The following is a 14,489-nucleotide window of genomic DNA, read 5'->3' on the forward strand; positions in this document are numbered from 1 at the left end:
CTCAATCTGTGTGGCTTCCCGTAAGTGTTGTGCAGGGGTGCAGGCCTCTGGAATCTAGATGGCCGTGTCTGCGGGCGCGGCGGGGTGGGGCAGGGCGGGGCGGGGCGGGCGGCCCCTCACGCAGACACCGATTCTCCCGCAGTGAAACCCAGGGCCCCGGAAAACCTCACGGTCCACACCAACATCTTGGACACCTTGGTGCTCACGTGGAACAACCCGTACCCTGCCGACACTTACCTGAGTGACGACCTCGTCTACCTGGTCAACATTTCAAGCGAAAACGACCCAGCGGATGTGAGTTTGCACCAATCGGGGTTTCTCCATGACCTCTTGGAAGGGGGTGGGAGGTGGAGACTTGGGCTCCGTCCGGAGCGGGAGCCGGGGAGGTTGCACGGCAAACCTCGGTGGCCAGAGACCCGCTTCTCCCCTGGCCCCGCCCGATCCCCGTGTGCGGAGAAGGGGACTGACTTCTGCATACTGCTTCTCCTGCTGAAAGGAAGGGCTTTGGGCCACACCCAGTTGGGGGGGGGGCACACACGATCGTAGGTGGCACATTGGCAGCACACGCGAATATCCCAGGTCCCAGAGCAAGCCAGGAACCTTGTCAGTTTCCCCTCCACGCTGCTGGCTGGTCAGGACGAAGCTTCGAGGCAGCTGACTCGGTTGCTGGAGAGAGAGGAGGCTGCGGGCCTAGAACCTTCCCCGACAAAACCAGATGGGCCACAGTTTAGTGGCATTGCTGTGTGGTCCTCGTGGCAGGCGGTCCTCGTTTTCCACGCGCAGTGGTGGGCGTGGGCGCTTTGTTAAAACGTGTGTTGATGTCTTTTAAAAAGGGAGGGTGATCTGCAGGAAACTACCAAGTAAATAACAGCACGGGCCGTGCACAGGGATGGCCTGGCGCCCTCTATTTGCCTACGGGTTGTGGGGAGCATCTCCTGCCGCGCGTGTCCCCCCGAATGCACCTTCCCCACATTCCCACTGCAGGGACAACCTTTGGACACTGCGCCCCCATGTCCCACAGAGCTGGGTTCCAGTCCCTGCTCTGCCACTTGGCAGCTATGTGATCTTGGGCATGTCACATAACCTCCTTATGCCTCAGTTTCCTCATCTGTAAGATGGGGGCGAGAAGAGCAGCCAGCCCATAGGGCTATGAGAGCACATAGTGTGTGACACAGATGAGCTCCCCTGTTGGGCACACGTGCACCCCGAACGCCACCGTCCTTTTCTCCGGAGTAGTACCCAGGCCTTGGAGATCACCGTCTGCCTTGCCGTCCCCGGACTGGTCGATAATTCGCTCCTTCTGGTCTGCGAGGGCCTGCCCCGTGCCCTGCCTGTGTCCCGGGTCCCAGGCCGGCTCTGACCAGCCCCGCAAGCTCCCACGCCGGCCTCTGTCGCTGCTTCCTCTCTCGCTGGGACAGCCAGGGAGGCGGTTCAGTGCTGAGTCACGTCTCACGGGCCTGGTGTCCTCCTCGGCACTGGGCCGGGTGTGGGAAGGCGCAGGTTGGGGCGCTGGGCTCACACAGCAGAGGCTCAGAGAGCAGTGGTGGCGGTGGTGACGGGGTGCACAGATGCTACACAGTGGGGCAGGTCTGGTTCCATCGGTAACTCTCCCTCCCACGTCCTGTGCGAGGACTGTGCGAGGCCTGTGGAGAGTCCCGGGAATGGGCTGGAGGGGAGAGAAGGGTACTGCCTATAGACTGCCTATAGATTACTGATTTGCTTATTTCTAGAGCTGCCTTCAGGCATGGCTGGATCTAGTTTCCAGGAATCTGTCCAGCTCTTGGCCCTGCGTTATTCAGTGTTGGCTTCATTTTTAGGCAGGCTCTTCCCTCGTGTAGTGGCAAATATGCCCACTAGTATCTCCAAGCCTACATCTCAAAGCCATGATGGGAAAAGCGTTTTTTTTTTCCCTAAGAGTTTCAATAAAAGTCCTGGGGCCGATGCTCAGTTAGCCTGGCTTGAACCCTGCACCAGTCTTTGAGCCAATCACTGGCTGTGGGAGGCGAGAGGGTGCCGGAGGAATGCTCTGATTGGCCAGGGAAGAGTCACATGCCCACCCTTGGAGCTGTAGGTTGGGTGAGCACCACCCAAACCAGATGGACTGAAAGTGAGGTAGGAGTGGCTCCCCAAGGGAATCTCTGGGGAAGGGGTGGCAGGGACTGGGCTGGTTCAAATGCCTGCTGGGTTTAGGACTTGGTCCCAGATGCCAGATGTGGGATTGAGTTGGTGAGTGTGCCTGGGCCATGGCTTAGCAGGCATGGAGGTGCCCACGGCTACCCCAGGCCTCGGGATCCCAGGTCTGAAGCAGAAGGATGAAGTCCAGCTTCTCTTGGTGGTGGGGGCAGGAGCTACTGAGACACCCACCCCCTGCCTCCCTTCCCAAGGACGGAGCTGAGTCTAGAGAATTTATTCATGGCCCAGAGCTGGTCACATGCTCCCTTCTAACCAGTCACAGGCCGGGGGTGGGCTTGCTGTGATCAGCCTAGAGCCCTGAGGGTCAGCCCTGGAGCTGTGTGTAGGTTTACCTGTCCTGGGCAGGGGCCACCTAAACCCAGTGGCATAGATGCTGGGCGGGGTCCTGCCCTGTCTGCTGCCATACTCAGTCACCAGCTGTGGCTCACATGGAGCAGGATGAATTCTAACAAGAGAGATGAGGAACTTGCTGTAGAATTTCGATGACGGAGCCGCTCATTCTTCTGGATGATTTCTAGGCAAGGCTCCATAATGGATGGGGAGTTTTGGCCTGGGGTATTGAAGGTTCCATAGGAGTTTTCTAGATAGGGAGGGAAGGTGAAAGTAGGCTAGGTGGAGGGGATTGCATGAGAACAGGTTTGGAAGTTGAAAATTCATGGGCTCTTTGAGGGGTATGGGGATGTGGGAAAGTGTTCTGTGACAAAGCAGAAAATGTGGCCACAGGCCTGTCTAGAGCCATGAATGCCATGCTCACGATAATAACGGTTGCCTTTTCTCGTATGCCTACTGTGTGCTAGGCACAACCCGTATTGTGACCGGCTGTGAAAACCCTGCAGGCGGGAAGGAGCACTGGGTCTCTCCGTGTCAGAGATGGGGAAACTGAGGCTTGGAGAGGGCAGTGACTTGCCCGGGGTCACACAGTGGGAAGTCGCGGAGCTGGGATGGGAACCCAGGACTGGAACCCCAGAGCCCCGTGCTGTTTTCCCTCTGGCGATATTTCTCTCAAGAGGGAGTCTCCTGACCACCTGACCTTCTTACTAAAAACTAACCAACCTCAAGTAGTTCCTTAGAAGCTCTGATTTCTCTTTTGTTTCCTAGTAAAATGTTTCCCAATCCCCAGCTCCCTTCCAGGGTGTCAGGTTCCTTTGGGAACACCCGAGTAGCTACTGCTTCTTGTTTGCTTGTGTTGAGAAAGATGACAGGGAGTGGCAGTGTTTTGTCCCTTCCCCGTCTGCCCCCAGCCCACCCCCACCCTCAGCCCCACTGCGGAGGGAAAGCTCCCCCAGCTGCCCCAGCTCCTCTGCCACCTGCTGGGGCTTCGCTCCTTTGTCCTGAAAAACCTCCCCGCAGCCCCCTTTGCACCAAACCATTTCCACAAATGCTCCCCCAGCCCACAAGCAGAAAGGGGGCTGCCAGGAGCCGGGGAAACTGCAGGGGCCCCGGGAGGAGGAGAGGGAGCCCCCAAAGGGCTGCGTCCCCCAGGGAGAGGAGTCACAGGCCGAGAACTATCGTGCACACAGCTTTCATTGTACTTTTCGTTTTTTAAGCTTTTTTTTTTCTTGGTAAAAGTAATATTTATGCATGCGAAGTAAAACTTTAAATAGAAATATGTTTCTCTCCCAGCCCCAACCTCTAATTCCTCTTCCCAGAGAGTGACCGCTGTTGCCTGTCTTTTGCCAAGCAGGGAAGGACAGCAAGGTTAGGGCAGGCAGAGGGTGGAGGCCTGCGCGTCCTTCCAGAGAGAGCTCATGTCTGTCCAAGCGTGTGTGTGTGTGTGTGCGCGCGCGTGTTCATTCATCGAGGTCTTAGTTTTCTGTTGCCGCGTAATAACATCGCCACCAACTTCATGGCCTTAACGCCCACTTGGTATCTCCCAGTTTCTGCGGATCAGGCGTCCGGCTCAGCGTAGCCGGGCCCTCTGTCGCCAAACCTCGCAGGCTGTCCTCGAGGTGTGGGCCGGGGCTGCGGTTTCATCCGAGGCGCAAGTGGAGAAGGATCCCTTCCAAGCTCGTAGACCCTGGTGGCATCCAGCTCCTTGCAGGCTGCTGGATCGCGAGCCTCAGCTTCTTCCTGCTGGTCTCAGGGCACCCTGGGCTTGACCGTGGAGACGCTAGGGAGCCCATGAAGGTTAGACAGGGAGGCAGTGACCCTTCTGGTGCTTCAGAAAGATCGCCCTGTGCTTCCTGCGTGCCAGGCCTCTTGCAAGTGCTTACCCCTATTAACCCATTTAATCCTCACTGCCACCCTGCGTGTAGGCACTTTTATTACCCTCAGTTTGCGGAAGAGAACACTGGAGTCCAGAGAGGTTATATCATTTACTTAAGATCACACAGCCAGTTGGCGCCAAGCGTGGTGGGGCGCAGGCCTGTAGTCCCAGCTACCTGGGAGGCTGAGGTGGGAGGATCGCTTGAGCCCAGGAGTTTGAGTCCAGCCTGGGCAGCCTAGCAAGACTCTGTCTCTAACAAAACAAGACCACACAGCTAGAATGTGGTAATAGGGTCTCTTATTCTTATTTCATAGATGAGGAAACTAAAACTCGGGAAGGTTACACACGTGCACAGGGGAAAGTAAAACTCAGTGGAAAGCAAGGAGGGGTGAGGGAGGAGGAGGGAGTGGGCAAAACCCTACCTAACAGCCACAGTGAACACTATCTGGTGACGGGTACACTTACGACCCTGCCTCAAGCATAACGAAGGCAATCCATGTCACCAAAAACATTTGTACCCTCTTAATATTTTGAAATACTGTATTTTTTAAAAGGTTAAAAAAAAAAAGAAAAAAAGCTTAATGGACTTGCCCGAGTAATGTAATACGGCTAATTAGCATAGGAGCCGCCGCCCTGGCCCGCCTCATGCCAGGGAACGTCCCATGCTCCCCCGAGTGGGGAACCGCCAAGCCCCCAGGCTGGTGGCTCTTAAACATTGCAGGGCCAGCTGAGGCCAGCAGCGGGGTCTGGCCGCCTGCCAGCCGGGGCGCTGACGTCTCCCTCCTCTCTACCAGTTCCGAGTCTACAACGTGACCTACAAGGAGCCTGTTCTCCGCATCGCAGCCAGCACCCTAAAGTCCGGGGTGTCCTACCGGGCGCGGGTGAGGGCCTGGGCGCAGAGCTACAACGGCACCTGGAGCGAGTGGAGCCCCGGCGCCCCGTGGCTTAACTGTGAGTACCGGGTGTCCCGAACAGTGTCGCCGCCTCCCAGTTTTTACTCTGTGGCCAGACACCTCCCCCGACTGAGTCTCCGGGTTTTCGTGTCACGGGGCCTCTGACTGCCAATAGCGGGTACTAATGACACCAGAGTGTGTCGGTCAGCGTGGGCAGGCTAGGCCGCGGTCACAAGCAGTTCCCCGATTTCCACGGCTTAACGCTACGGGAATATATTCTCGCTCGTGTCGCAGTCGAGCGTGAACGTTGCCAGTTTGTCGGTGGTTTTCGTCCCCGTGGAAATTGGGAGAGCAGAGCTCTGTCCGTCATAAAATAAGATGCGTAGGATTACAAGGGAAACTGATTATGTTGCAATGGAGTTATAAAAATATTTCAAACACGTTTTCTGTCTAGGAATACGTGTGCTTGGCAAATGACAAGGTCTAGTGGTAGCGCTCTGAGCGTGAGTGATATTTTGTGATGCTGCCGCTGTCGTGTGATCCGAGAACAGCTGTGATCTTGGTTGGGGACAGGGTCACTCGTGCTGCTCAGAGTCGCCTACGAGGCTCGCCCCTCCGTTCTCAGTGCAAGGAGGTGCTAGGTGTCAGAGGGGACAACAAAGATGCCATTTCTTTCCCTCCCAAGTCCCCAGCCCCCTGAGTGGATCTGCAGCCACACTGCAGGCCCGCGGGCCCCAGGTTAAGAATCCGTGCTCTGGGGCCCTGCCAGGGTGCGGTCCGGGGCACAGGGGCGTGGAGGCCACACCTGCTTGGGGACAGCAGGAAGCCCGACATGACGCGCATCACTTCCTCCTCTCAAATTCTGATGACGGGAAGGAGCTGCAAGGGAGGCCGGGAAATGCACGCGGCCTCTGTGCTGCGGGAAACAGGGAGCAGCACGTGCGAGATGGAGGCGGCGCTGAGCTGTGGAGGAGCAGGGGACAGTGGGGCGAGGGCTCGTGTGCAGGAGGGGGCGTGGGGGAGGGGAGGCAGCAGGCGTGGGCCGTGGCCAGGCCCTGGAGGTCTCGGGGAGGGCCAGACCCGGGTCTCCAGCTCTGGGAAGTGGCCCCGGCTCATGGCGTCCGCTCGCCTTCCAGCCTACGAGGAGCCCTTTGAGCAGCGCCTCCCGCTGGGCGTCAGCGTCTCCTGCGCCGTCATCCTGGTCATCTGCCTGTCCTGCTACTGCAGCATCATCAAGTGAGTCCCGGGCTCCGCGGCCACCGAGCCGGCCCCCCGGGGCGCGGGGCGGGAGCGGGCTCCCCTCTGAGCTGTCCACTGGTGGCCTGTCACGTTTGTTGAGCAGCTGCCACGTGCCAAGCCTCGAGGGCAGAGCTGTGAATGAGAGTGACGAGGACTCTGTGTCCCTAAAACCTGCGTCCTCGTGGGGAAACAGAAAATGCCACATGAGTCGCTGACAGATGGTTTTGCACAGCGGCCTGTGCTCCAGAGGACACAGACCAGGGCGAAGGGGAGGAGAGAGGTTCCGGAAGGCTCTCTGGAGGGAGGCCAGGGCAGGCCTCTCGGAGGGAGGAGAGTTTGAGCTGGGCCCCGATTAGGGACAGTGAGCTGGGGGGGGGAGTTGGGGGAAGGGCCCTCCCTTGGGCCCAGGGAGATGGAGTTGTGCCGTGTCCCCTTGTCACCCCAGTTGCCTGGGCTCTGAATCAGGCACTCGGGGCCAGTGGCAGGAGCCAGAGGAACCCAAGACAGTCGCCCCGGTGGAGTCAGGAGGCCTGGGTTTGAGTCCTGGCCTTGGTGCTTGGTAGCTGGTGACTGGCAAGTTGCTGAAACCCGGAGCCCCGGCCCCCTCCCCGGCTGGTTGAAAGTCCCCATGAGAACACGCTTCACCAGCCGTAAGGGGCCGGACCACAGTAAAGGGTTGGGGGCAGGGGCAGTGGCTTTCCCTGGTCACACCCCATCCCTCTCCACCCCTTCGTCTTTACTCATGGCACTTATTGCCATGACGAGTGACCTCATGCGGTCGTTTCTGTGTCAGTCATCCGTCTCCCCCCTCTTCAGGGTTGGCTCCACAAGGGCAGGGACCTTTGTCTTGTTCGCTGCTGTGGCCCCAGGGCCTGGCACAGTGAGCGGAACATAGTAGGTGCTCAGTAAATATGTGTGGACCAGCAAAGTGGTGGAGGCTACCCGCGGCCGTCTGGGACCTTCCCTCCCAGCGATGGTGCACTGTGGCTCCGGGGGGCCCAGGAAGACAGGAGGAGTCTGTTTCTCTGTGGGTCCCTGATCCTCAGGCCATCCTAGGCCTGTCCCTGGGAGTTTGTCCTCAGCTGCCGCACAGAGGGAATTGTCAGGGGGAAACCCAGAACTTTCTCCCTGCAGTTTGAGCCTCTCTCATGACCTGGAGCCTCCCTCCCACTGGGGACAGAGGTGGCCTCATCGGGAGCTCCCCCTGTGTAGCAGAATGCTGGGGTGCGAACCTGGCTCTGCCACCTGCCAGCTGTCCCTTCACCTCTTGGGGCCTCAGTCTCCTCGTCTGTAGAATGGGGCTAGCAATGGAATCCATTTCCCCAGGTTAGCGTGAGGATTCAGTGGTTCGTCGTCGTGCAAAGCTCGTCGGCATGGCCTCTGGCGCCTAATCAGTGCTAATGACAATGACAGTTTTTATGGGAAGATCGTTAACCCGTAGCTACCTCGGAGACCAACACCTTTGCCTTTTGTTTCTCAGGATTAAGAAGGAATGGTGGGACCAGATTCCCAACCCAGCGCACAGCCCGCTCATGGCGATCATCATCCAAGATGCGCAGGTAGGAGGGCGTGCGGGCCGGGCGCTGTGCGATGTGCTCCGGAGCATGGGGGTATGGGGGGCGTTCACTGGCTTCCGGAACGGCAAAGGTTGCTCTCCGGCAGGCCGGCCCAGGCCTGTTCCTGGGGTGTCCAGTTCTCAAGGGTGGGGAGTCGCAAGGTCTCTTGAGGCCTAGGCCCAGATCTGGCTCGCTGTCACCTCCACGGCTCTCCACTGGTCGACGCAAGTCCCATGGCCGGGTGAGAGCCAAGCGGTGGGAGCAGCCGCAGAGCACGGCGCCCGTCGTTGCCATCGGCCACAGCGAATGTTAACATTAGCACGGTGTTGTTGATTATCCCTGGAAACTGGGGCTCCGAGAGTGTGAGCGACCTGTCTGGACCTCAGACCTGCGTGGTGTCAGCGAGACCTGTGGCCGGTCCCCGGCAAACGCTTCCTGAGCACGGCCGCGCCTGGCCGGGCCGGAGGGCCGCTTTGCTCTGTGTCACCTGCTGCTGTCTCTGCGTTTCAGGTGTCGCCGTGGGAGAGGCGGTCCCGAGGCCAGGAGCCAGCCAAGTGCCCGTACGTATCTGAACTTCGGTCACAGCCTGCACGACAGAACTGGGGAGATGGGCCCCCCCAGCCCCGCCCTCTCTGCCTCCTCCTCCCTGGCATTTGGCCGTTGTCCTGTGACATTGGGCTTCGAGGGGTGGCGGGAGGGGATGATGTGGGGAGGTGGGCTGCCGGCTGAGCCCCTGCCTTTCACTGGCGGGCGGGACACGGGCGAACGCCCTTGGGAGTGCCCGCCCAGCCTGAGCAAGGCCGGTGCAGCTAACAACAGGGCAGCTCTGCCAGCTGTTAAAATATGGACCTAACTGTATGCTCATTGGCAAGCAGCCACCGTCCAGAACCCTCCAGTGTGCCAACACCACTCTGGCCTCCTTGGCACCTGCCTTGGCCTCCTGGACCCACACAGTCCCGTAATTAAGGGGTTTACACGTGGCACAGCACGGGGCTCTGGGACCCTCCTTCAGCCCTAGGACCCCACATCCGTGCTACCTGGTTGTGGCTTATGGCATGATGTTGCTTTTAAATATCACCATCCCTGATAAAGATGCGTCCTTATTCGATACACTGAGTTTGAATCTGGTGGCAGGCCATGCGCTGGGTTCCAGAAATCCCAAAGTAAGACACAGATCCAGTCCTCAAGGAGTTCCCAGTCAAGCAATGAAGATAGACTGATAGATTATTGATTATAAAGCCAGGAGGCACGTCTGCAATAGATAGACATTGGTATAGGGTGATCTCAAGCTGGGCTTTGAAGGATGAGTAGGAGTTTTTCAAGTGTCAAAACTGAACCCTGACCAAACTTTTGTTTGCTTTTGCAGACACTGGAAGACTTGTCTTACCAAGCTCCTGCCCTGTTTGCTGGAGAACGGCATGAAAAGGGAGGAGGATTCCCCCAAGGCTGCCCGAAAGGAGCCTTTGCCGGGCCCTGGGAAGGCAGTGTGGCAGCCCGTGGAGGTCAGCAGGACGGTGCTCTGGCCAGAGAGCATCTGCGTGGTGCCGTGCGTGGAGGTGTCCGAGGCCCCGGTGGACAGCAAGGAGGAGGAGGTGGAGGAAGACAAAGGGAGCTTCTGCACGTCGCCGGAGAGCAGCGGGGGTGGCTTCCAGGAGGGCAGGGAGGGCATCGCGGCCCGGCTGACAGAGAGCCTGTTCCTGGACCTGCTCGGGGGTGAGGAGGGGGCCTCTGGCCAGCAGGGCCTGGGGGAGCCGTGCCTGCCTCCCCCTTTGGGAAGCGAGAGTGCTCAGACGCCCGGGGCGGAGCTCGGGGAGACGCCTTCCTGGGGCGAGGAGCAGCCTTGCAACCTGCAGCCACACCCTGTGGCCAGCCAGGCTCACACACGGATGCCGGTTGTCATTGCGGACAACCCCGCTTACCGCAGCTTCGGCAGCTCCCTGAGCCCGTCCCCAAGTCCTAGCGAACCTGACGCAGACCCGCAGCTGGCCGGGCACCCGGGGCAGGTGGAGCCCAGCATCCTCCGTGTCCCCCAGCCCTCTGAGCCACCCGGCGGGCTCCCGCCCGAGCCAGAATCCTGGGAGCAGATCCTCCGCCGGAGCGTCCTGCAGCACGGGGCGGCCTCGGCCCCCGCCCCCGCCGTCAGCAGTGGCTATCGGGAGTTCGCGCAGGCGGCGGAGCAGGGCGGCACCCAGGACAGGGGGGTGGCGGGCTTGGGCCCCCCGGGAGAGGCCGGGTACAAGGCCTTCTCCAGCCTGCTCACCAGCAGTGCTGCGTCTGGACTCGAGGCCAGCAGTGGGCAGGGGGGCTACAGGCCCTTCGAGAAGCTCGTTCCCGGCTGTCCTGGGGCCCCTGCCCCAGTCCCCATGCCCCTGTTCACCTTTGGACTGGACGTGGAGCCTCCTGGCAGCCCGAAGAGCACGCTCCTCCCCAGCAGCTACCCGGGGCTCCTCGGTCTGGAGCCGGGCGCAAAGAGCGGGGACAGGCAGAAGCCCCCGCTCCCCCTGGAGCAGGACACAGACCCCCTCGGCGACGACCTGGGCAGCGGCATCGTCTACTCGGCCCTCACCTGCCACCTGTGTGGCCACCTGAAGCAGTGTCACGGCCAGGAGGAGGGCGGCCAGGCCCATGCCGTGGCCAGCCCCTGCTGCGGCTGCTGCTGTGGGGACAGGTCCTCGCCCCCAGGGAGCCCCCAGGAGGTCCCGGGCCCCTCTGCAGGTGGGGTTCCCCTGGAGGCCAGCCGCTCTCTGGCCTCCCTGGTGCCCTTGGGTGTCTCAGAGGAGGGTAAGTCCTCACTGTCCCTCCATCCTGCCCCCAGCAGTGCTCAGGGCTCAAGCCAGACCCCCAAAATCACGAACCTGGTGTTCACAGAGCCCCCCTGCATGGGGGTTTCCTAGGTGGGTGCCCTCCCGTTGCCGAGGTCTGCAGGTGAGGACCGGGACGTCTTCAGGCGCAGGAGATGTCTCCTCCTGGAAGGCAGCGAGGCTGGCAGGTTTCCAGAACGCTCTAAGAGCCACAGTATGGAGGTGTGACGGCCTGACACGGGGGCCAGAGACTGGACCCTTCCCCCAGCATTGGCCCGGCCTCGCCACACCTGTGGGCGGGGAGGGCAGTGGGCAGCTGTGCCCACGGCAGGCGTGGACAGGGGTCAGGAGGTCCCCGGGCACCTCAACTTGCGAATGGGTTGTTGGCAGCTCCACCCACAGCCCCTGCAGCGGACTGTCCCTGTCCTCCCTGCCCGAGGCGTGCTTTGTCCACCAAACCGCCATCGCCCACGTCCCTCGCCAGCCTCCATCTCGCTGAGCTGGGAGCTGAGCCCACAAGGCAGCGAAGCCACCAGGGACTGACGTGGCGTCCTTGGGGAGTGGAAGTTCAGGGAGGGTGCCCATCCGCCCAAGGCAGCTTCCTCGGGTTGGTGCTGGAGGCAGGATCTGGGCTGTCGGGGTGTTCAGTCAAGTGAGGGCAACAGAGGACGTGAACAATTGCCGTTACCAAAGCAGCGGCAGTCTGCTGCCGGGCGTCCACGCACAGCCGTAAGGCCGGGGGCTTCTGCTGTGCCCGGGATCCCCGAACGCACGAGCCCAGCTTCCCCATGGCCAGTCTCAGCGGACGCCATTGTGGGCAGCCAGAAGGAGCCATAAGGAAGTGGTTCGTGTCGCGAGAGCACGCCCGGAAGGCAGACACCGGGCACCGCCGCCCTGCGTCGGCCAGTGCGTGCTGGGGAAGGCGTGGGCGCCTCGGGCCGGGAGTCTGTGCGTCCAGAAGGTCGTCTTTCACCTGGTCTCTGTGGAGGAGGGTGGGACAGGAGGGAGTGGAGTTTTGTATAAAGGTTCTTTATCTCTACATTTTTTTGTTTATTAAATAAACATACTGCGGGGCACTGTTGTGAGTGCTTCGTTAACTGCGCGCATCCTCCCGTCAGGAGCAGTCGGGGCACAAGAGGCTCGTGGGTTGATGGAGGAGGTGACCGCGGAAACCCCGCTAGGGGAGGGGAAGAGGGCCGGGGGAGGCGCGGGCACCAGTGCGGGCACCTGGCGCTTATCCCTGAGGGACCCTGGGGCTCTGTGCACAGCGCTTGCCCAGAGCTGTCCCCGCAAAGGGCAGGGAGCTGGGTGCCGGTCGGGGGCTGCTTCCGAAGCGTCCATTTCCCAGCACTGCCAGCCGCTCGGGGAGAAAAGTCCTTGGACTGAGAGTCGGAAGTGTTGGAGGAGACTGGCATGCCACAGGGACATGGACGGGCAGGGCAGCGGCTGCTACACCTTGCCAAGGCCACAGAGCTGCTGGGTGGCGGGCCCAGAGCTGAGTCCAGGTGGCGTCTCCCTCCTCCAGGCGCTGGGGGGGGGGGGGACGGCGAGCTCCGCGTCCCAGGCAGACGGAGGGGTGGGGTGGCTCAGATGGGCAGGCAGGGCCTCCTAACGCCTCCGTCTCTGGTCACGCTGTGTCTCTGGGTAGCTGCCCCGACCCCCACACCTGAGAAGCTTGGCCGTCTGAGGTTCCTTCCTGCTCGGAGATCCGACATCGTGCACCGGACGGAGGTGATGGGGAGCTCACTAGCTCACAGGCAGCCTGAGGTTTGTTAGAAGTGCTCCTTCGTGCGGAGCCCAGACTGATCCCTTCATCTGCCCACGTCACGCGGTTCACAGGCGGGAAGCAGCTCTAGGGAAGGATAGCGATGTGCACACAGTGGAGGCGAGGCTCCTTGCTCTCCCCCTGGGATCTTACAAGAAGGAAACTCGAGTTGTTATGCTGCGGCTCGTGTTCCTGAACTGGCTGGGTGTGGGGACGCTGGAATGGACGGCTAGGCACAGACACCTCCCACCCCCTACCAGGACCTAAACCCGCCCTCCCAGGCTCAGGGAAGCTGGAGAAAGACTGCCCGCCACCCTTTCTGCTTCTCCCACTTGCTGTAGGGAGGGAGGAAGCAGAGAGGCCCCAAATCCCACCAGCATTTACCGAGCGCCCACTGCGCGCCAGGCAGGCACTGTGCTGGGGCTGGGGAGTGAGACGAGTGAGGCCCCTCCCCTCCCGTCAGCCAGGGAGACAGACATCAAACAGCCGAAGGAGCAGTCGCAAACACTGAAGCGTGCTATGAAGAAAGCAAACAGATCTGAGGCGGAGGAGCTTACAGTGCTCTGGGAGATCCTTGAGGAGGTGACATCTGAGCTGAGCCCTCAGGGACTGGATGAAGCCAGGTTGAACTGGGAGACGAGCAACCCGGGCAGAAGGCAGAGCAAGTGCAAAGGTCCCGAGGCACAAGGAGTTTGTCGTGATCACAGTACAGAAAGATCAGATACAGCGGAGTGAGCCAGGGACAGTGTTGGGAGGTAAGGTTGGGGCGTGACAAGGGCCAGAGTGGGGAATTTGTATTTTGGCTGAAAGGCACATTAGCTCCACCCCCTGAGAAAGCTGGTCCATGAAAAAACCAGTCTTGCATCAATCTCCCCAGTCCCAAAACATAACCCGCCCACGAGCACAGGCCAAGGAGAGGAAGTGGAGCCACTTGGAAGTGCTCCTCCCAATGGGACTCTAGCCGCCTTGCAGAAGTGACGACAACTGAGATGGCTAAAGTCGCCGTGGCTGCCCCTCTCACCGGGGAGCAAAGGACTAGCACCGGGAGTGAGCTAATTTCGCCCCAGGGAACGGTTGGCTGCCAGGGCCTTTCTTGGAATGTTCGTGACATAGGACTTTTTAAAAACCGCCTTACAATCTGGTCCCGGGCCTCCATGCGCTAGTGTCCAAATTCCTCAAGAAGCCCCAGGGGTCTGTGGGCTGCAAAGCCCAGACTGCTCTGGTCCTCCGTGTCCCTGTTGTCTTGCCTGTGCCTCCGTTTCCTCATTTGTGAAATGGGAAAGAGGAAACCTGCATCGTGGGGCCATCCTGACGCCGGTCTCTGTTAGCAGCGTCTTCATCATCATCGCTTGGGTTTCCCCCAGCCTGGGTGGGCACAGGAGGAAGAATGAAAAGGCACAGACAGCTTGGAAATCTGGAACGCTCAGCCCTGACTCTGCTCTGGGCTTCCTCCTCCAAGCCTCCCTGACAGGGTCTCAAATGGCTGCTGCTGCCTGTGGTTAATCTTGTTTTAAATTTTTCAATCTTTTCATGCTTTAATTGTACAATGCATATAACCTAAATTTACCATTTTAGGCATTTTTATGGGCATTGAGAACATTCGTACTGTTGTATAATCATAGCACCACCACCCATCCCCAGAAATGTTTTTTCACGTCGCAAAATTGAAATTCTTTACCCATTAAACACTAACTCCCTCCTCCCCTTTCTTGGAAGCCCCTGGCAGCTGCTCTACTTTCTGTCTCTGAATTCGACAAGCGGAATCCTACAGTATTTGTCCTTTTATGACGAGCTTGTTTGATTTAGCACGATGTCTTGAGGGTCAGCCAGCTGGTG

At 59.8% G+C, this 14,489-nt stretch overlaps 1 protein-coding gene across 1 annotated transcript in view; it reads left to right on the forward strand.

Moving 5' to 3' along the window:
- Positions 1–11,964, forward strand: part of IL4R (interleukin 4 receptor) — a 32,921-nt gene extending 20,957 nt beyond the window's left edge. Inside the window, exons 5-10 of the mRNA XM_012780110.2 lie at positions 143–294; positions 5,194–5,350; positions 6,429–6,528; positions 8,012–8,090; positions 8,598–8,647; positions 9,454–11,964. Coding sequence (XP_012635564.2) covers positions 143–294; positions 5,194–5,350; positions 6,429–6,528; positions 8,012–8,090; positions 8,598–8,647; positions 9,454–10,981 — 2,066 coding nt within the window. The 3' untranslated portion in view covers positions 10,982–11,964. The remainder of the gene's footprint in view (positions 1–142; positions 295–5,193; positions 5,351–6,428; positions 6,529–8,011; positions 8,091–8,597; positions 8,648–9,453) is intronic.
- The last annotated feature ends 2,525 nt before the right edge of the window (positions 11,965–14,489 follow it).

The sequence above is a fragment of the Microcebus murinus genome, chromosome 19, assembly GCF_040939455.1.
Source record: "Microcebus murinus isolate Inina chromosome 19, M.murinus_Inina_mat1.0, whole genome shotgun sequence".
Lineage (NCBI taxonomy): Eukaryota > Metazoa > Chordata > Mammalia > Primates > Cheirogaleidae > Microcebus > Microcebus murinus.